Source organism: Chanodichthys erythropterus, chromosome 3 (assembly GCF_024489055.1).
Source record: "Chanodichthys erythropterus isolate Z2021 chromosome 3, ASM2448905v1, whole genome shotgun sequence".
Lineage (NCBI taxonomy): Eukaryota > Metazoa > Chordata > Actinopteri > Cypriniformes > Xenocyprididae > Chanodichthys > Chanodichthys erythropterus.
Genome location: NC_090223.1, coordinates 46297175 through 46320702, shown reverse-complemented (window position 1 = coordinate 46320702; position 23528 = coordinate 46297175). Strand labels below are relative to the sequence as shown.

Genomic DNA, 23528 nt, shown 5'->3' with positions numbered 1-23528 from the left:
TTTATTTTTTACCATTTCAAAGCGTGATGTGAATGAATCTATGTTTTATGTAGCTACATATGGTTATATAAAGACCCCATGAAACCCAAATGGGAGTATTGTAACTTTTAGATCATGTCCATTTGGTCATGTTTGTTAGGTCAAGTATATGCTATAAGCAGATATACACAATTTAAATATTTATTTTCTGGGAACACAGACTTAAAGGGTTAGTTCACCCAAAAATGAAAATTCTGTCATTAATTACTCACCGTCATGTCGTTTTCCACCAGTAAGACCTTCGTTCATCTTCAGAACACAAATTAAGATATTTTTGATAAAATCCGATGACTCAGTGAGGCCTTCATTGACAACAAGATAATTTACACTTTCAATACCCAGAAAGCTACTAAAGACATATTTTAAACAGTTCATGTGACTACAGTGGTTCAACTTTAATGTTATGAAGCGACGAGAATACTTTTTGTGTGCCAAAAAAACAAAATAAGGACTTTATTCATCAATATCTAGTGATGGACGATTTCAAAACACTGCTTCATGAAGCTTCGAAGCTTTGCGAATCTTTTGTTTCAAATCAGTGGTTCGGAGCATGAAAGTCATGTGATTTCAGTAAACGAGTCTTCGTTGCATCATAAGTGTTTCGAAATTTCAGTTGTTCACCACTGGGGGGTGTGACTTTGGCAGTTTGATACACACTCTGAACCACTGATTCGAAACAAAAGATTGAAGCAATGTTTTGAAATCGACCATCACTAGATATATATATTTTTTTGTTTGGCGCACAACAAGTGTTCTCGTCGCTTCATAACATTAAGGTTGAACCACTGTAGTCACATGAACTGATTTAAATATGTCTTCAGTAGCTTTCTGGGTATTGAAAGTGTTAATTATCTTGCTGTCAATGTATGCCTCACTGAGCCATCAGATTTCATCAACAATATCTTAATTTGTGTTCTGAAGATGAACGAAGGTCTTACGGGTGTGGAACGACATGAGGGTGAGTAATTAATGACAGAATTTTAATTTTTGCGTGAACTAACCCTTTAAAAATATTCATGACTCATCTTGCACAAAGGGGTGTATCTAAATTTGTATCCAATCAGATGCTCTCTCGAATGAGAATGTCCCTCCCACTAATACAACCCGTCAAGATGTAACAAATTAGGTTCATGGAATCTGATATGAAACTACAATTTATTGGCTATTAAAAAATAATAATAACTGTTTTCCTGTTTCAAAAGGAAGTGCATCAACACAGGAAAGAAAATGACTGCAAGTTATTTCATGGTGTATTTAATATACCACACGATCCTAATATAACAGATTGTTGTAATCCCTCTTTGTCAAAATTTATTTAACATTTACGGAACAAACTTTTCAATGATGAAATGTCTGTCAAGAACAGTATAAATATGTATTAAAGTGCTCTAAATTAATTACCTTTTTTTGTAAGATGAGTAAACAAAGCCTTTCTCCATAGAGCCCTGGCCCAGGTCATGCGCCAGACAGCTCCAGGAGAACATGTGGAGAGGGAAGAGAGTTTGGCAGTTCATGGACAACACTACGAGAACATGCAGGCCAGAGCAACAGGAAACAACCTGCGTAAGTAAATCTGTTCCTTACCATCAGAGCTCATGCACAACAGGTCGAATCCATGTCACTTAAAGCTCAGTTTAGCTCATTCTGGAAAACACTCTCCGCTGTGACAATCCAATAGTAGCAGATGCATCTTCTTCACCCCAGAGAAGCAGCTGTGAGGTCCTGTGGCTATTCATCAGTAAATATCTTCGGCTGCTTGATTCGACTCCTACTGAGAACAGGGGAAGTAGTTAGAGAAGCCCATTTTTGGCGTGTCCGGTGGGCTGCAGTAGCACTTGCATGCGTCTATAGTGATCATTTAACATGCTGAGATAGTAATTACCACAGGCTAAGTGGCTGACTAACACACACACAAAGAAAGCACACACTTTCTCTCTCTCTCACACACACACACAACTCTGTCTCCGTCTCTCTCTTTTCACCTCACTCATGCTGTTATTTCATGCAAATAATACAATTGTGCAGGAAAATATGAGACCTTGCAAATTATCACCTTAAAAATATCCAGTTTACTTTGGCAAGCGTGCTAAGTTCTTTAACTAAAATGGATAGTTTTGGTCATGGGTGCTGATTGGTTAAAACGATATATTATAAAACATATATTTCTGCTGATTAGTCAATACAGAATATTATAAAACTGATCGCTCTGGTCCTAGGTGCTGATTGGCCAATATATGGAATATTATAAAATGGATATTTCTGAACTTGCATGCTGATTGGTCAATATGAAATATTATAAAACATATAGTTCTGGTCCTGGATACTGATAGGTTAAAGGGTTAGTTCATTCAAAAATTTAAATAATGTCATTAATTACTCACCCTCATGTCGTTCCACACCCGTAAGGCCTTCGTTCATCTTCAGAACACAAATTAAGATATTTTTCATGAAATCCAATGGCTCAATGAGACCTCCACTGCCAGCAATGTTACTGCACCTCTCAAGATCCATAAAGGTACTAAAAACATATTTAAAACAGTTCATATGACAATAAACCCCCCAAATTAATGACTTTTCAATCAGTGAATCGGAGCACCAAAGTCACATGATTTCAGCAGTTTAGCCGTTTGATAGGAGATCCAAATCACTAATTCGAAACAAAAGATTCAGAAAGCTCAGAAGCTCATGAAGCGGTGTTTTGAAATCGGCCCATGTAGATATTGTTGAAAATTCGCTATTTTGTTTTTTTTTGGCGCACAAAATGTATACTTATCGCTTTATAATATTAAGATAGAACCACTGAACCCACATGACCTGTTTTAAATATGTCTTTAGTACCTTTATGGACCTTGAGAGGTGCAGTAACATTGCTGTCAATAGAGGCCTCACTGAGGCATCAGACTTCATCAAAAATATCTTAATTTGTGTTGTGAAGATGAACGAAGGTCTTACGAGTGTAAGACATTATTTTCATTTTTTGGTGAACTAACCCTTTAGTACAATATACAGATAGTCCTGGTCTTGGATGCTGATTGGTCAGTATATTATAAAATGGATAGTTCCATGTGATTGGTCAATACGAAGTCCAAGTCATGATATAGTAAGAGCTGTGATCTGGAACTCTAATTATTTTGCAGATTATTTTTGTTGCATTGCAACTCTCTATTTTGTCAGGCACTGTCTCTATTATAAGGATGGCACTGAAAGATTTTGCATAATAAAATAAAAAAAATAGTTGATATTTTTAATATGTAGAAACCATTTTATCAAAGTGATAAGGCACTCGAGGCTGTACTATATTGTGAATATTGTCACGGCTGTATTCAAAAGATAGCAAGGCCTCTCATACTATAACTTCTTGTTTAAATATAACTCCCTTAAATTTAGTCGAGGCAAAAATGATTAAACAATGCCTCTCAAATTGATGTGGATTTGCGCCATTTGCCAAAAGACATTTGGCATGAAAAACATTCACAGTGAAGTTTCCTCTGTAAATATTGATTAAAATGAAATATTACAAGATAGGAAGTCTAGTTCAATAAACTTCAGCCCACAGACAGAGCTGATTTACTAACATTGTCTTGTGGAATGTCACAGTGTTGCCATGGTGCTGACAGATTCCCGATCTGCGTCTCATTTGTCTTCCGGAAGTTTAGATCAATACGCCTCGCGTCGAGTCAAACAGTCACACTTTATTTGATAGCCTCCTAATGAAAGTCAGAAAAGCAGTTGTAGCAGATGTCGTATGTTCTTTTTATAGCCCGTGTGTTTCATGCAAACACTCCAACGTGCCTGGTAAGATATGTTTATGTAACTAAATAGCTGTACCAAGTCTGGTGGCTTTTATTTTACCACAGTGTAATTCAGTGGCCTGACAGCTGCTGCTTTAACTGTGGATAGGGAGAGTAATTTCTGAATTTAGATGGAAGTGAAAAGCTCTTTGTTGATATTCGGCTGTTATCACAATACAAGATGCACGCTTGACTTTTTCCATTGGTCTCTGCTCGTTCTCTGAGATGGAAGTAAAGGGATTTCATGGAAAGAAAACAAATCAAGCACTTAAAGATAGCTGTCTGCTCTGAAAGTGTGTGTGAGAGAGAGTGAAATCTGTAGTGCACACCCATGTTTTTCGGCAACAACACTTGAGAGGCAATGGGGAATGTATGTTAACAGGCTGGCTGAGTGATTGAGCTTGCTGCTGAAAGTGCAACGGAGCAGAGCGGAGCGACATGCAGGTGCTGCTCCTCTAAAGAGCTGTCTGTACGAACGCTGGGGAGAAATAACATTATGAGAGACGGGCCGTCTGCAGGGAACTCGGATGTCTCGCTGAAGAAAGCGGGGAAAACATTCAATCCACTGGCCTGCTCACATTCAAGGCTCTGCGGACACAAAACCATTAAAGTGTTTACTTGAGGAGTGCTGACTGGGACCAGGGGTTGACTTGGGCTTGCTGTGTTAAACACATGAAGTGAATCAGTGAAAAGTCGAGAACCATGTCATTCATGAAAGTTAAGAATAATGAAGCAGAAATTTAGTGACAGAGTGTTAAGCGCATGTGTTCTTTACACAGTAAAAGACTCAAAGACCAGATATGATGAATGAAGACCTGCAGTCAGAGTTTAAAAAAATGAACAAAATTTTACTGAAGAATAGTTTGCAGGAGAAGTCAGCTTCAACACCCGTAAGGATTTTGTAGGCCGCTTTGCGTACACATTCAATACAACTGCAGTTATACTCTAACAGAGTCCACTAACTACGTCATTACTTCAGTTTGAATTATTCTGATTGGTTAATAAACTTAGAAAACGTCCACACATGGACTGATAAGCAGAAGCACATCTACACTGATTATCGAGATGACACCAGAACCCTGGATTAGGCACGGAGTGACCTAGGTCACAGATATGTGTTTCTGGGTGCCAGCTTGTCTCGGAAAACAAGTTCCCTTTCGTGGGAACTATCGACGCTACGTCAATGACGTGATGGGAATCCTCTGCATTTTTGTGTTCGTGAAGCACTATTGTATCCAACCAATGAGAGAACGTGACGTCAGAGGCGGGCGACGTCGCGGACCGGAACCTATAAAGCATGCCCAGAAACAAAGAACGCTAGCTTCTGTTGTCTTCAGTAAGCGCTATTTGTATCTTGTCTGTCTTATTTATTGTTGTCTGTCTACCATCTCGCCAGAAAGTGATCTCTTTGTCTGAGGACAAGAGTTTCCAAACAAGTGAAATAAGCATAGACATATATATATATAAAATGACGGAGAAAGGCCAGCGTTTCACTAAGTGTGCACCTCCTTGTCCGCGATTCATCGTGGAGGGAGATACACACGAGATGTGTGTGAAATGCCTGGGAGTTGAGCATGCACAGGCAGCTCTTGAGGGGGCTGTCTGTGTGCACTGTGAGCGGCTCACTCTCAGGGCGCTGCGCTCACGCCGGGCGCTCTTTGAGGAGGGCGCCGCGGCGAGTGTTCCCCGCGGGTCTGGTCCCGCTGCTGCCGAGGCACAGCGAAGGCTGCACTCGTGGGGTTCACAGATGGATCTAGCAGAGGGGGAGAGACGGGCTCTGCCTTATCGCTTCCCTTACCTGCTAGATCTAGTGTCTCTCCTTTGGTGGTGGAAGCACGCGCTGCGGTTTCTTCCCCGCAAAGGAGGCACCGACACTGAATATATCTTCCTCCGAGGAGGTTGATGTTGAAGGTGTCGAGGGTGGTGATGAGGGACCGTCATCCTCATCTCCAGCCCATGAGGAGCTTATGGAGGTAGTGACCCGGGCAGTAGAAAAACTGAAAATAAGCTGGCCCGCGGAGGAGAGCGTTCCTAAAATAAAAAGCAAGTTAGATGAACGCTTCCTCCCAGATAGGTCACTACCCCAGCGTCGGGGACTGCCGTTCTTTCCCGACCTCCACACCGAGGTGTCGAGGTCGTGGAATAGACCCGTGCAGTACCGTGTCTTCAGCCCACAAACGACAATGTATAGTAATATTACGGGGCTGAAGCAACACGGTTATGGGGCGATGCCTCGGGTTGAGGAGACGCTTGCGAGCTATCTCTCGCCCGAGTCTGCATCGTCCCTGAAATCCCCGACGTTGCCCACCAAACCACTAAAACAAACATCGAGTTTGGTGGGCAAGGCTTATTCGGCAGCGGGTCAGGCTGCGGCATGTCTGCACACAATGTCTATACTGCAGGCATACCAAGCTGATCTGCTGGGGGAGATTGAGGGCCTGTTCGGTGACGCAGTTGCTACTGTCGTCGACAGGTTCGAGGAGGCGAAAAAACAGAAAGCGGCGTTCCAAAGATTCCTTCCCCGGAAATCTCATCCCCCTGAGGCTGCTGGGCGGGAGCAGCCTCAGCCGATAGCCGGCTCCTCGGGATACAGGTCCCAGCAGAAAGCTAGTGTGGCCGCCCGTGCTCCCCCGCGGAAAGCTTGGGGACCGGTGCGCGCTGTACAGCAGAAGCCTTCTGGGGGTAGGGCGGATCTGAGGACCGTCATTATTTCCCGGAAGGCTTCCCAAAAGAAATCCTGACGGTCATGGGTCAGGGTTTCTGAGGGCAGTCCCCTCCGAAGGGGTTCGACGATTAACATCTATCGTTCCCCATCGGTGCCCTCAGGGGGCTGTTCTGCCAACCCTGCCACCCAGTGTGCGACAGGGCGCAGCAGTCCCCGTCGATCCTTCGAGGAGGGTCGGCCAGCACATGATTCGCTTATCTGCCGGTGCGCCGTGCCAGATAAACGAGCCAAGTGCTCAAAAAACACCAGAGACCAGTCTCGAGAGGCTGGTTCCCTTAGTAGAATTTTTGGGGGAATGGAAACTTCTTCCGAATATTTCGAAATGGGTGCTGCTCATGGTAGAACAGGGTTACAGAATTCAGTTCGGTTCTCTTCCGCCCAGGTTCAGTGGAGTGATTCACACAGTGGTAGCTCCAGAGCAGTCTCTGGTAATGGAACAGGAGGTTACGACGCTTGCAAAAGGGGCTATAGAACGGGTTCCCTCTCCCAGCAAAATGTCGGGCTTTTACAGCCGCTACTTCATTGTTCCAAAGAAGGATGGGGGGTTGCGTCCGATCATAGATCTTCGTATACTAAATCGATCTGTAAAGAAGTTGAAGTTCAAGATGCTTACACTCAAACAGATTATTCCACAGATCAGATCCGAGGACTGGTTTGTGGCGATAGATCTAAAGGACGCATATTTTCACATTTCCATCCATCCTTCTCACAGGAAGTTCCTCAGGTTTGCTTTCGGGGGCGAAGCATACCAATACAAGGTTCTTCCCTTCGGCCTATCACTATCACCCCGTTCACGTCAAGTGCGTGGATGCAGCCTTGGCTCCGCTGAGACTCCAAGGCATCCGCGTGCTGAACTATATCGACGATTGGTTGATTTTAGCTCAAACAGAACGTCTGGCAGCTCAACATCGAGATGTTGTGTTGTCGCACATGAAGAAGCTTGGGCTGAGGCTCAACACCAAGAAAAGTGTGCTGGTTCCGAGTCAGGTTGCCAACTATCTTGGGGTATTCTGGGATTCCATCACGATGCGGGCGCAATTGACTCCCGCTCGTGTGACTTCCATTCTCGGGGCCGTGAATGGGGTGAAGTTAGGCCGGTCACTCACTGTAAAACAGTTTCAGAGACTGTTGGGTCTGATGGCAGCTGCGTCCAACGTTGTTACTTTTGGCCTTCTGCACATGAGACCCTTACAGTGGTGGCTCAGGACCAAGGGATTTTCTCCGAGGGGAAATCCTTTTCGCATGATCAAAGCCCACGCGGCGGTGCCTTCGTGCTCTGGTCATGTGGAAAAAGCCTTGGTTCCTGTCCCAGGGACCCGTGTTGGGAACTTCATGTCGTCGCGTAATGCTTACGACAGATGCGTCCCTCACGGGCTGGGGAGCGATCATGAGTGGTCGCTCAGCTCAAGGTCACTGGGAGGTACACCAGCTCTCCTGGCACATAAATCGGCTGGAGATGCTGGCAGTGTTTCAGGCTCTGAAGCACTTCCTCCCCCGACCTGAGGGGCCACCATGTGTTGGTTCAGACAGACAACACTACGGTGGTCTCCTACATAAATCACCAAGGGGGACTGCGGTCTCGGCCACTATGCAAACTGGTCAGTCACATCCTCCTGTGGACCCAGGGGAAATTACTTCGCTAAAGGCGTCGTATATTCCGGGGTATTTGAATATGGGGGCGGACGCTCTGTCGAGGCAGAGCGCGAGTCCGGGGGAATGGAAGCTTCACTCAGAGGCAGTGGAGCTCATATGGAAAACATTCGGTCGAGCGGAAGTCGATCTCTTTGCCACAGAGGAGTCAACTCAATGCCCTCTGTGGTACTCTCTGAGGCACCCAGCTCCTCTGGGGTTGGATGCCATGATACAGACGTGGCCGAGGCGACGTCTGTATGCTTTTCCCCCATTCTCTCTGCTCCCGGGAGTTCTGGACAAAGTCCGTCAGGAAGGGGTAGACCTGATATTGGTGGCTCCTTTCTGGCCAACAAGAATATGGTTTGCGGACCTAGTTTCGCTTCTTCACGGCTCTCCTCTGAGCTTCCAGTCAGACAGGATCTCCTGTCCCAAGCGGGCGGCATGGTTTTACATCCCCGTCCAGAAATGTGGAAACTGTGGGCCTGGCCCCTGAGGGGGCAAGGCTCATAGAATCTGGTCTCCCAACCGAGGTTGTGGAGACCATCCTTCAGTCCAGAGCTCCATCTACAAGGAAGCTTTATATGTATAAGTGGAAGGTTTTCGCTACATGGTGTAGCCATCATAGGGTGGACCCGGTCCACTCATCTGTCAGCTATGTGCTTCAATTCCTCCAAGAAAAGTTTTCAGAAGGCTTAACTCACTCCACATTAAAAGTGTATGTGGCTGCGATTTCAGCCTATCATGTTCCTATGGGTGGTGTCTCGGTAGGTCGAGACCCCTTAGTTGTTCGCTTCTCGTGGCGCACTGAGGCTGAGGCCTTCAGTACGCCCAAAATCTCTGACCTGGGACTTAGCCATCGTGTTACAAGGGTTGGCTGAGGCGCCCTTTGAACCTTTGGAAGATGTGTCAGATAAAATGCTCACATTGAAGACTGTGTTTTTACTGGCCATCTCATCCTTGAAAAGGATAGGTGACCTTCAAGCTCTTTCGGTTTCACCATCATGTTTAGAGTTTGCACCAGGGATGGTTAAGGCCTTTCTACATACAAGGCCTGGTTACATTCCTAAGGTCCCCACTAGGGTCCCAGGTCCTATCGTTCTGGAGGCTTTTATCCTCTCCGTTTACTGATCCGGATCAGGAAAACTTAATCTGCTGTGTCCTGTGAGGGCGTTGGACGCTTATGTTCACAGAGCTGCCCTGTGGAGAAAATCAGACCAACTATTTGTATGTTATGGGTCCCCGAGTCGAGGGGGCCCAGCGTCCAAGCAGAGGATGAGTAAATGGGTGGTTGAGGCCATCTCATTATCGTATAAAGCTCTGGGGCGTCCATGCCCCTTGGATGTTAGGGCACACTCAACTAGAGGTATGGCTGCTTCAAGAGCTCACATGTCAGGAGTTTCCTTGGCGGATATTTGTGGTGCTGCTGGATGGTCATCCCAGCACACCTTCATCAGATTTTATAATCTTAATGTGAGTAGTACTTCGGGTGCTTTGGTGTTACAAGATAGCAGCCAGGCACTCGGAGGCACGGCGTAGTGGGGACAGCGTTCCCATCACGTCATTGACGTAGCGTCGATAGTTCCCACGAAAGGGAACGTCTTGGGTTACGAGTGTAACCCTTGTTCCCTGAGTAAGGGAACGAGACGCTACGTCACGTTGCCGTACCTCCAGCATGCCTGGAGCGCTTACTTCAGACATATCACAGAAGCTAGCGTTCTTTGTTTCTGGGCATGCTTTATAGGTTCCGGTCCGCGACGTCGCCCGCCTCTGACGTCACGTTCTCTCATTGGTTGGATACAATAGTGCTTCACGAACACAAAAATGCAGAGGATTCCCATCACGTCATTGACGTAGCGTCTCGTTCCCTTACTCAGGGAACAAGGGTTACACTCGTAACCCAAGACGTTTTTCCACCTTCTTAGGGTACCATTTTTAAAGTGTTAGCTCACCCAAAAATGAAAATAATGTCATTTATTACTCACCCTCATGTCGTTCCACACCCTTAAGACCTTCGTTCATCTTCAGAACGCAAATTAAGATATTTTAGTTGAAATCTGACGGCTCCGTGAGGCCTCCATAGGGAGCAATGACATTTCCTCTCTCAAGATCCATTCAGTTCATGTGAGTACAGTGGTTAAATATTAATATTATAAAGCGACAAGAATATTTTTTGTGCACCAAAAAAAAACAAAATAACGACTTGTGTAACGGCTAGTGATGGCCGATTTCAAAACACTGCTTCAGGAAGATTGGGAGCATAATGAATCAGCGTATCAAATCAGCGCTTCGGAGCACCAAAGTCACGTGATTTCAGCAGTTTGGCGGTTTGACACGTGATCCGAATCATGATTCAACACAAAAGATTCATAACGCTCCAAATCGTCCTGAAGCAGTGTTTTGAAATCATCCATCACTATATAAGTCGTTATTTTGTTTTTTTGGCGCTTTATAATATTAATATTGAACCACTGTACTCACATGAACTGATTTAAATGTGTTTTTACTATATATTAATGGATCTTGAGAGAGGAAATGTCATTTCTGGCTATGCAGGCCTCACTGAGCCATTGGATTTCAACAAAAATATCTTAATTTGTGTTCTGAAAATTAACGAAGGGTGTGGAACAACATGAGGGTGAGTAATTAATGACATTATTTTCAGTTTTGTGTGAACTAACCATTTAACCTCATCAATACTGATCTGTAATGAAGAATACTAGCGCCCGTACACAGATACATAGCTTCTTCAAGGTTGAAGTTGGCTGAACAGAATACTTCCCCAAAACATGATAACATGTTCTCAACACTCACAGTAAGTTGTACAGACACAGTGATTGAAGAAGGAAAGTAAAATAAATGCTTTAACATATGCTGAAGAAGTCATTCAAATAATTTAATATTTAGAAGGATGAACATTGATTAATAACTTGATTATAAATCCCTCAAAAGATATATATTGAAGCAGAAGTGGATTCCAGAATCCACCCCCTTCATCACATTGCACTGTGCTACTCATGTGGGTGACAAGTTTAGATCTGACCCTAAATGTACACTAAAGTTTGGGGTCAGTAAGATTATTAACGTTTTTGAAAGAAGTCACTTGCGGTTATTTGAACAAAAATACAATACGAACAGTAATACTGAGAAATATTATTACAGTTTAATTAGTGGTGTCCAGTTGTGTTCTGAAATGAGTCAAAGCAAATTTTCCATGTTAAATTAACATTTCACAAAAAATTAAACCAAATACAGTTCTATTTTGTATTTTTGCATCATTACCCCAGTCTTCAGTGTCACATGATCTTTCAGAAGATGATTTGATGCTCGAGAAACATTTATTATTATCATCAATGTTGAAAACAGTTGTGCTGCTTAATATTTTTATGGAAACTGTGATATGCAAACAACGTATGAGAATGACACAGAAGAGAAGACATTGTTGAATAAAGTCCTTATTTTACTTTTATTTATTTATTTGCGCACACAATTTTTTTCCCATTAATGTCTTTTAAATTCAATTTTGCATATCACCAGAGCTAAAAATGGTGAAAATAAATGTTTCCCTCTCTTTTTTGTTTTCGGTTAGCCTTCAGTTAACAAGCTAATACCTTAGCCTACTAGCTTAGCATAGTGCTGACTGGTTAAGAAAACAATGGCTCTGACATATTTTAAGATATGTCAATGCAAGTTACTCTCAGTTCAAACATCTCAAACGTGCATTTTAGTCCAGGACTAGCTTAAGCTTTGTCTGTGAAACCGGGAGATAATGTTGTAGTTAAACCATCAAGCTGGGGCTAACTGGCAAATATTGACTCCCTAGTCGATAAGGCAACTGGTTAATTTAATTGAAAGGTCTTGGACTTCCTTATTAAGCATATCTATGAATGGTTTGTCTCCTCCTCCTCAAACTGTCTTACTGCCAAACATTTCCTGTCCTCTTCTACCTAATAAAGAGGCAAAAGCCCAAAAATACCTCTGTTCTACAACACACAGACTTGAAATTACACTTGATATCTGTATTGAGTCATCTAATGGCTGGGAAAACAGAATTAGCATGAGTAAATCAGTCCCAAGCCAGCAATCTGGGTTAACCAAGCACAAGAAACTTGGTTTGGCTTGAGTGCTTTATGCATTTACTGCACAACCACTACAATTTTCCATTACCACACAGATCAAACTTGCACAATAAGTCTGTGATGCCCAGAGTTCTGCTGTAAAGCTCTGGCCCAAACATTTACTAGCACAAGCTGAGAGTCTGTTTTTATTTAAACAGGTGACAGCAATGATATATAATTAATTCACCCCCAGAGCCAATGTTTGTACAGCACAGTTTTACTCACGAGAATCTGCTTAACTCATTATCTGCTGGGCAAAGAAACTAGCGGTGACTCATTGCTATGCCAGTTAACCTAATCAACTCTCTGTCTTCTGTTTACACACCAGAACAGCTTAGAGCAGTTTTTAGAGTGCTTAAAGGACTAAATAACTGTTAGAGGTGAACGTGATATTAAAATGAATGGAAATGCAATACCGTGTGGAGTTCGTAAGACTGCAGCTGAGTTAAAAAGTCATAGCTGATGAATCTATATTATGATAATGCTGAGCCTTCTTTGCGCTTACAGTAGAGAAACCACAACAGAAGAAATTTTTTTACCAGGAGTGAATATTCCTGTCAGAAGTCCTTGAGTTCAGCTGTGGTTTAGTTACATAGACAGCTTTACCTGGTTTGCTGCACAGCTTGTTTCCATGGAGATGGTGAGAGATTTTGCTGACCATTGTTTTTCTTCCCTGTGAAATAGTACGGCTGAAAAAAATATGGCAAAATAAAGCATCATAATTGGATCAGATGGATGTTATGCCAGATGCATAAATGTTGCAAGCGATTGCCTATTTAGCAAGATAGGAAATAATGACCTGCTCACGAATTTGTCCACATATCAGTCATACTATGACAGACACTCATCGCATAGTTTCACTATATCACAAACTTTGTTTCCTAAATATTTGCCAAAAAATGTGTTACATGGAGGGCAGTGGTTTTTTCAAACACTAAAAGTCTGAAACTAGGGATACACTACATATATATATATATATATATATATATATATATATATATATATATATATATATATATATATATATATATATATATATACATATATATACACATTTTATAAGCTCTTCATGAGTTCCTAGCTGGCCAAAATACTATCATATGCAGGCTACGCACACACAACACGAGCATTTACCTCAGCACACAGCCTATCTTAAAATAGGCAATACGTCATAAAATCCGACCAATCAGGTTGTGAACGTATCCCTATGCCTTTAGGAGGTTCGGTATCTTTTGGTTCGGTGATAAAATTGCCAATCTGAACTCTAATCGGACCAGGACTAAATGTTTTTGCACCCTAAAATCAATGCTTCCCTACCTGATATATATGGAAGCTTGTTTCAGCCATGGAATAATAAAAAAAAAAATAATAAAATAAAAATAAAAAAAAGTAATTGGGACTTTTTATCACACAATTTGGACTTTCTTCTCAGAATTGTGAGATATAAACTCGCAAATGCGAGATTCTGACTTTATAACTCACAATTTATATCTCGCAATTGTGAGAAAAAAAATCAGAATTGTGAGATAAAGTCACAATTACTCTGGTTATTTGTTTTTATTCAGTGACAGAAACAAGCGTAACTAAAGATCACATAAAAAATCTGGAATTAGAAATGTTATTTAAACCTGTTTTTGATTTCATATTCATTTTCATTTTCAGTTCAAACACGAGGGCTTAAATACACAGACACTAATGACTTGATAAGACACACCTGTGCACAGTCAAACCAATAAACCAATAGGCTTGTTCGAGATGAACTTGTTCACGATGAGGTGGGGGAGGACTTTCAGGAGTTTAGAAGTCGTCATCTGGTTCGTTGAATTCTACAGGATGTCTGGGAGACGTGTGTGTCGTGTTCTATAACAATCCGCCTGGAAACAAATGCTGTGACGCCAAACCCCCTCTTGGAAGAAGAAAGCCGTCATGTTTACAACTGTGACAATGAACGTTCTTGAACGTTCATTGAAAACGTGAGGTGTGACAACGACTTTACATATTCAGGCCCCTAAACATGACTAAACAAACTGTGATTGGTTGCTTTACATGTCAGTCAAACTGCCTCCGGGTGGTCCTTGGCAAATGAAAGCTGCGATAGAGTCCAGACCTTCTGCCATCAGTCTGAAGGTCTGGCTACACGAGGCGGCAGCTGATCTTTGTGGTGCCACATGAAGTCGAACAAGCCTAGTGACAACATAACACATGAGACTAGGGAAGCACATGACATGGTCACATGAGGACAAGGGAATTTCAAGACATGGGAGCACATGGCAAACCAGGATCATAACAATGAGACTTGACTGAACTTCAAAATAAAACCAAAACTAGATGTGGCAGAATCCCCCTCTCTATGGGCGGCTAGACGTGACAATAGCTTATAATGAAGAAAAAAATAATCAGTTGCAAAAAGCAAGCATTTTTGCTAGTGGTCTCAAGACTTTTGGACTCCATTGTATATTAAAAGTACCTGACACCTTCACTATACCACAGTAATTTGTTTGTAATGCAGTAAAATGAACATTGCTGAGAAAGGAATGGCCATTTAATTCTTAAAATTCTACAGATGCTCTTCATAGATGATTTGTTATTGTAGTCTCTTGCAATGGTGCTGTGCGGTGACTGAGATATATCAGGGGAAGGTTTGAGAGTGCAGCTGAAATTACTGTTATTGATTTTAATGAATTTAGGCAAGGACGGGTAGAGCCCAGGCAGTCAGATCAATTATCGCATCTTAAACAGAGTTCCCTCGTCCCTCTAATGCACCCCCCCCCCCCTCCCCCCGAATAATTATCAGTTAATTTCCTGCCAGTCGACGTGCTGACAGGTAGGTGGCTATGTAAATCAGCGGCATCCGAGGAAGGCTGCGATGACTGGCAAGCAATGGTGTGGACTTCTCAGATCGCATAGGCTCTAAGTTAACACATTATAATTAGAAAAAACTGCACACCATCAAAAACAAGCAAAACATATAAATAATCCCCGATTGGAGCTGTGACATGAATCGCGCGTCTGGCTCGTCAGAGGGTGCATGGAGCTCACACTGCTAAAGCAACTGTTGAAAAGATGAGAGCTGAGAAAGGCTGCTTTTTCATCGGGCCCAAATTGGCTCTTTGAGAGCTGTGTCACAATAGGGGGTGGATTGCTTCAGACCTTCATACATCCCACCATCAGTCAAACACACCCACAGCTTGAGCTGAAAATGGCCATAGATGATTGCAGAGGAGCAGTTGCCCACTTCATGTTAAAGGGGTCACATGATTGGGAATCCAATTTGATCGTTTAAGATTTGTTTGAAACTAAGATGCAAAAATGACTCATTCTAAAATCTGTCAGAATCCCCAAAAAATGTACATAAGACCACCCACGTTTACACGTCAACATTGCCTATTCTGTGTTCAGAAACTTGGCTTTGAAATAATGGGTGATGTGTAGCACCTACAGCTCTGCACATTGAAAAAGAGGATCTTTTTAGTTTATTTCTAACAAAATCCCTGGTCATTTCAGTCTTTTACTATCAGTTTGTTTGGTTCGGAGCCACACACGACATACGGAAGATAATATAGATACAGTGGCCATTAATTAAGAATTTGTTCCCACAACTAATTTCGTGAAGTTCCTAAATGTAATTTAGGGAGGAATTATGAGCCCATCTAATCTTCCAATCAACAGCCAGAGTATATAAGCAGCTTCTTACCTCTCAGCCTGGTTTCTCCCAAGGTTTTTTTCTCCATTTAACACCTATTTGCCACCTGATGTCACCTGTTTGAGTTTGGGTTCCTTGCCGCTGTCGCCTTTGGTTTGCTTAGTTGGGGACACTTGACATTTGACTTGACATTTGATATTCAACAGTATTCTTGACATTTATTCAACAGTGCTTTGATCTGCCTGCATTGACACTATTCTTTAAGAGCTGCTGTGCAGCCAAATTATATATTATTATCACTGTAAAGCTGCTTTGACACAATCTGCATTGTAAAAAGCGCTATATAAATAAAGGTGACTTGACTTGACTTGCGGTCTCAGCTGTTCTAGCATCCCTCCACCTCCCCAAACTCCACCTTCATTTCAGGTACCTTGCCCTTTGTAATCATATCCTATATTTATTCACTGGGGGGGTATATCAGAGCTCGAGTTGAAGCTGCTTCATCGAGCCCCTCCTCAGTGGACAGCAAGCCAAATTAGCTAACCTAATACCCTAAAGATTATATGGGCAAACAAACTCGTTAATTGCAGATTATTATACTGTATTCTGCAACTATATACTGAGCGCTGCATATGGAACAGGAACATTACACAAAAAAGCAAAGAGTGTTACCACATTTTATTAATGAATTATCTTATTTTACTTCATGAGTTCACATTTACATATAATTAAATAGAGTAAAGTTATGCGCATTTGGCGTGCTATCCGGGGGGAGGGCTTTGAGCTCGAGGAAGATAAAAAGTTGAATCAATATTTATTAATAATTTCCCATAGCTCAATAGGACAATATTGTGTGCCATTGCAGAATAATTATGTAGGTTGAGTTCCTCTGTGACTCTTAATGCTTTTGATTTCAAGCGGAACTAAAAAAGTGAATAATCACCTATTGAACAGCTCAGTAGGCTCTTTGTAGGCATATATTTTTTATTTTTTAATTGCTTTTCAAATGTGGATTATTGATGTGTACATTTTCCAGTATTTGTCCAAATGTATTCTGGTAGCATAATGGCACCCTACAAGAGCTGTTATTGTTATGCAAGCGCAGAGCAGTCATAAACAGCATGAAAATCATTCTTCACTTTGTGTTTGAACAGCATGGTTAAGAATGACAGAAGGACATTCAAAGTCCAAATCAATGCAGACTTTGTCTGTAAACAAGACAGCATCATCAGAAAAAAAATAGCATCTTAAGAAATGGCATTTCAAAGAATGTCATTTCAAAGAGCCCAATTTCACAACGATTACTCTGACTCCAAACAATTAAAGTAACGTAATGTTAAATAAAGCAAAACAAAAAAAGAGCTCTTTGTCCGTTATGGTCTGGCTGTGTTTTTCTTCAAGCATTTCTCCAGGTTTAATGGTGTCAATGTTCTGTCCCCCTGCTGTACTAGAGACTGACAGGTGACTGTGTGGCACATGAGTGCTACTTGTTTCAATCATTTGTCCACGGCACAAGCCTCCCACCGCAACTGGAGCACTTACGGTAGCATGGCCTCTTTTTACCACAGGTGGTCAAGCAGGGGAAAAGTATTTCCTCTCAACTTAAAAACCATGTCATTGAGTGGCTGTCAGACCACTTCCTCTCAGTCAAAATGTAAGCCCAGTGGTGATATACACTTCTGAAATGGGTCAGTCCAATCTGGATTTTATGGCACCGCTGTAAGAAATGGGTCCACTTTACTTTTTTTTTTTTTTTTTTATTGGTCTACATTCTTCTGTGGCAGATTTTAGTCTGGAGGGCATTTCATCTTCCAGAGTTTCTGGACTGAGTGTTTGAAGCGTTTACTGAGAGAGAAAAAAAATCAGGTTATTACTATGTTTAGCATTTAGAGAGTGAGGTAGTTCAGAACAGTAACTTGAGGAGTTTATTAATGTATGCTGATTTTGAGTTTTTTTCAGTATGTTGGTTAGTGTTTATTTACTGTGTCAGTCCATTTTAGTGAGTACAAAGTTACCCATTGTGAAAGAAAAAACACTATGGAGAATGAATTAGGAATTGTGTTGATGTTGTCATCAAGTGATTAACATTGCTTCACTAAATGTTCAATGTGTCAACCATAGGCTGTAAAAAAAGATGGACACCGTGCCACTGCTTCCTTCCACTGTAGAAAAATGAAGTCAAAATACCCCTGAAACGTTTTTTTCAGATTACGTCATTCAGAGCCAGAGTCTATGCAGTAGTGATCCTGAGGTGGAGCTGTGGGATCAAGGTCCCGCCCACACTCCCGCTCCCGCAGACTCAAAGTGCCTCATGCGGCCTTGTAATTCCTGTAGTTACGAGATTCTAGCTTGTAGAAAGCGTTCACGTCCTCGTAGAGATCGTAGTTACAGCTTGTAAGCTGGGAGTTTTCTGAAAGCTCCCAGATGTACCACGTGGTCGCTGTACCACCTGACCGCTGTAGATTAATTTAGGCGTTGATAGTGGTGCCATGGAAACGCATAATTCCCAGTCCAAGGACCAAAAGGACGTAAACAGCTCTGAATATAACGTCACGTGTTGTCATTTCAAGATACCGGTAAATACAAGGTGACGTGAACGCAGCTGTCAATCATACCAAACATAAAACCAAACTTACTGGGAAAACAAACACTTTGAACATTTGTCTGCATGATAAGAACAACCTAATGACAGAAACCATCTTTGGAAAAAAATTATTTGAAGTGTTGGATTTTCTAGCTAGCGTTCATTCGAATACATGACCTATGACCTATACTGCAGCCAGCCACCAGGGGGCAATTGCAATGCTTTGGCTTCACTTTTCATAACTTGTGCATACACTTGGGCTTCGTCCAAATTTGCATACTTCCCTACTATATATAATAGGTGAAAAACTGTATGTGACAAAATAAATATGTCCGAATTCACAGTACTCCTAAAACTGTAGGCAAAAAAGTACCCAGATGAACTACATCTTCTGGTGAGATTCTGAAGTGCACTCTTTATTATCCCATGAGTCCACAGGAGAGGATTTGTGAATAGGAGTGAAGTGACGCTAATATATCACATGATAATGACAGCATGGCGAATGTTGTACGTCCGATTATATTCATAGCACACATTCATACTTTATAGAAAATACTTTTTAGTGGTTGCAAAGTAATTACTTATTCAAAAAACACAAGAAAGTATAAGATTTCAGACGCAGCCTTGGCGTAAACAAACTTTGCTCTTATAGTCTGCACCGCCACCTTGTGGATTGGCTGTATACGACGCAGACACCAGCGCAGAACTATAAATGTGAACAGCCGCATTGGCCACTTTGGAGATGGCTATGGCATAAAGGTGCTGTCGCATTAGTGAAAATTCTTTGTCTATTGTAAATAGTGTAGCAATATAAACTGAAGCTCAGCTCAGACAGAAGTCACTTATAACCAAGCAACTTCTTGTTGGTCAACGTGGTGAATCAGTGATCAGCTTGAACCCAATCTGCATGGGGAAATCTTTGACCTCCTGAAATTCCCAAATTTGTGGAATCCTACGGAAATGACTGGATTTCATCCGCAAAAAATTGCAGAACAATGGTAAATGTGACAGACAGTTATAAATAGTACAAAAATTACCTTAAATGGCTTTTTCTCCAAACACAACACTAGATTTACAAATGCATAATGCATTTTTCCTCATTAACGAAAAATTATCTGTGAGCTCACCATTATAACCATTTTATGGCACTTAAATGACGTGGCCCCAAAATGATTTGAACACTCAAGCCACACTTAAAAACTCAGTTTAATGCAAAACATCAAAACAAATATCATCTGTAAATAAGCTGTAAACTCGTATCTAAATCTACAAGGAAGTTGTTTTTTAGCATTTTCAAGGTATTGATCCTTTAGTTTTTATGTAGCATACTATGTCTCACATTTTGCAATCCCATGTTATGCCCTCTGGTCACTGTGGCGTGGCTCATTGAAAATCAAATAACATGTTTCTGCTGTTATCCATCCCCCCCCCCCCCAATCCTATTCTGTCTGTCTCTCAAGGCTGCATCAGTACAATGTGAAGCCATTTTCTGCGGAGGAGCAAACAGTATTACTAATAACTTTGGGAATATTTGAAGGTGGGTAATGCTGTGCCGATCTCTGTCCATTAATATTTATTGAATTTGAGGCTGAGGGGATATTGAATATTTATGGATAATAATCACAAGAGGCAGTACCACTAATGATGCGGTACAGGCAGAATTCAACAGAAAATTAATTCTGAAATTTGCATTTGTTTGCAACATAGGAATGTTTACATTTATTGTGGCCTGAGACTTTAACATGTCAACCTGTCTTCAAAGCCATGGCAGAAAGATAAGTTAAGTTAAGTTGAGTGAGCCCTCTGCGGTGGATACATTGTTCTGCTGGTATACACAAAAATGTCGAAGAGGACCATGAAAAATGGCAAAAGACAGGCTAAAAATTCAGAAGGTGAAACATGTTGCCACAAGGCAAGGTTACCAAAGAGTTGCAGGAGATATGCTCACAGTCTTACTGGTATTCACCAAATACTCTATTATTTACCCTGTTTACTGGCATTTCTTTCTCTGAACAGAGTACAGCACTGGCGATGCAAACCAGAGAAATAAAAACAACTCGAGGCTTGTAAGGCTACAGTTTGAGGTCTCGTCAGCCTGTCAGCCACAAAGCAAGGAACCTTTAAAGCTTTAGAAAATAGTGTCATCTAATGTTTTTCTCAAGTGTCTGAAAAACAAATAAGACGTGAGGTCTTTGCTCATTATATCAAATGTCAGATTATGTGGTGGGAAGTGCAGTTCACATCTATGTTTGAGTCTATGAGGCATATTGGGGTTCATGCCCATATGTGGCATACTTATCCTAAACCAATGGACCACTGACAGCACAACATCCAAATTTCCTGGGGAGAGATGAATATGCAGACGTGGGTTTCCAAATTTAAGATGGCTGCCCACGTGTGGAGTTGTGTGGAGTGCGTAATGAGTCATGTAATGGCAGATCAGGAACAAATCAAAGTCATAGCTTGTCTTGTTTTCTACTGGCATTATGCTGTTGAATCACATGCTACGCTTTTAAAAAATACCAAACAAGGAATGGGAAGGGTATTCATGCGTGACAGAAATGGCTACAGCGAATTTAAGAAAGACCTAACAACACAGTGTAGGTGCACAAAGCCTTCATTATAATATAGTGGTGGTGAAGATTGAACCACATTTCCACTGTTCAGTACGCAGAAAAAAAGCTTTTACACAGGCTTCTGTGGATATTTTGCAATCCTTTTTTTTTTTTTTTTTTTTTTTTGAAAGTAAATACTTGCTCACTGCAGAAATCATTCTCTTGATCAACATTTCTCTGTCTTGGTTTCACAACCTACGTATTCTTAAAACAAGATAAATTTACTTGAGAAACAAAACTTTAAACTTTAAATATTAAAACTTGTCTTAAAGGTGAGGTAAGGTGAGGTAAGTATAAATATATATATATATATATATATATATATATATATATATATATATACACATACATATACAGGTGCTGGTCATATAATTAGAATCAAAAAGTTGATTTATTTCACTAGTTGACTTATTTCATTCAAAAAGTGAAACTTGTATATTATATTCATTCATTACACATAGACTGATATATTTCAAATTTTTATTTCTTTTAATTTTGATGATTATAACTGACAACTAAGGAAAATCCCAAATTCAGTATCTCAGAAAATTGGAATATTGTGAAAAGGTTCAATATTGAAGACACCTGGTGCCACACTCTAATCAGCTAATTAACTCAAAACACCTGCAAAGGCCTTTAAATGGTCTCTCAGTCTAGTTCTGTAGGCTACACAATCATGGGGAAGACTGCTGACTTGACAGTTGTCCAAAAGACGACCATTGACACCTTGCACAAGGAGGGCAAGACATAAAAGGTCATTGCAAAAGAGGCTGGCTGTTCACAGAGCTCTGTGTCCAAGCACATTAATAGAGAGGCGAAGGGAAGGAAAATATGTGGTAGAAAAAAGTGTACAAGCAATAGGGATAACCGCACCCTGGAGAGGATTGTGAAACAAAACCCATTCAAAAATGTGGGGGAGATTCACAAAGAGTGGACTGCAGCTGGAGTCAGTGCTTCAAGAACCACTACGCACAGACGTATGCAAGACATGGGTTTCAGCTGTCGCATTCCTTGTGTCAAGCCACTCTTGAACAACAGACAGCGTCAGAAGCGTCTAAAGACAAAAAGGACTGGACTGCCGCTGAGTGGTCCAAAGTTATGTTCTCTGATGAAAGTAAATTTTGCTTTTCCTTTGGAAATCAGGGTCCCAGAGTCTGGAGGAAGAGAGGAGAGGCACACAATCCACGTTGCTTGAGGTCCAGTGTAAAGTTTCCACAGTCAGTGATGGTTTGGGGTGCCATGTCATCTGCTGGTGTTGGTCCACTGTGTTTTCTGAGGTCCAAGGTCAACGCAGCCGTATACCAGGAAGTTTTAGAGCACTTCATGCTTCCTGCTGCTGATCAACTTTATGGAGATGCAGATTTCATTTTCCAACAGGACTTGGCACCTGCACACAGTGCCAAAGCTACCAGTACCTGGTTTAAGGACCATGGTATCCCTGTTCTTAATTGGCCAGCAGACTCGCCTGACCTTAACCCCGTAGAAAATCTATGGGGCATTGTGAAGAGGAAGATGTGATATTTCAGACACAACAATGCAGAAGAGCTGAAGGCCACTATCAGAGCAACCTGGGCTCTCATAACACCTGAGCAGTGCCACAGACTGATCGACTCCATGCCACGCCGCATTGCTGCAGTAATTCAGGCAAAAGGAGCCCCAACTAAGTATTGAGTGCTGTACATGCTCATACTTTTCAGTTGGCCAAGATTTCTAAAAATCCTTTCTTTGTATTGATCTTAAGTAATATTCTAATTTTCTGAGATACTGAATTTGCGATTTTCCTTAGTTGTCAGTTATAATCATCAAAATTAAAAGAAATAAACATTTGAAATATATCAGTCTATGTGTAATGAATAAATATAATATACAAGTTTCACTTTTTGAATGGAATTAGTGAAATAAATAAATTTGATGATATTCTAATTATATGACCAGCACCTGTATATAAACTGCAGAAAGAGAGATGAGACACAATACAAAAGCGCTCAAAAGAATATTACTGGAATGAAGGTTTATGACTGGGCAAGCTCTTTAGGACCTGTGTTAATATTAGAAAAGCTTTCCAGCGCTGGAGAGAGCTAAGTGGAAGGCCTGAAATCAGACACGGAGGCTGCTTTGATTCCTACTCATGTGAGTAACACTGGGTTTGAGTGTCATTGATTGTCTGGAGCTGCTGTGCTGTTGACGATTAACAGCGAACACTTGTTGGTATTTATTTTTATGTACTGTACGTTCATTTTTTGTGCTTCCTTGTCGTTTGTTCATCATCTGTGCTTTATTTTTCGTGAAGCATTTTGTTGCGTGTCAGCTGTGATGAACAGACATCCACTCTCGCATTGTGTGTGTAACAGAGGCCAGATAGTGAGAGTTGTGCAGGTAAACCA

The 23528-nt window shown here is 41.5% G+C and overlaps 1 protein-coding gene across 2 annotated transcripts in view; it reads left to right on the top strand.

Moving 5' to 3' along the window:
• The window catches only part of shisa9b (shisa family member 9b), a 47296-nt gene that overhangs the window by 2475 nt on the left and 21293 nt on the right, over positions 1–23528 (top strand). For both annotated transcript variants that reach the window (XM_067376166.1, XM_067376158.1), the window contains exon 2: positions 1481–1602. In XM_067376166.1, coding sequence (XP_067232267.1) covers positions 1481–1602 — 122 coding nt within the window. The remainder of the gene's footprint in view (positions 1–1480; positions 1603–23528) is intronic.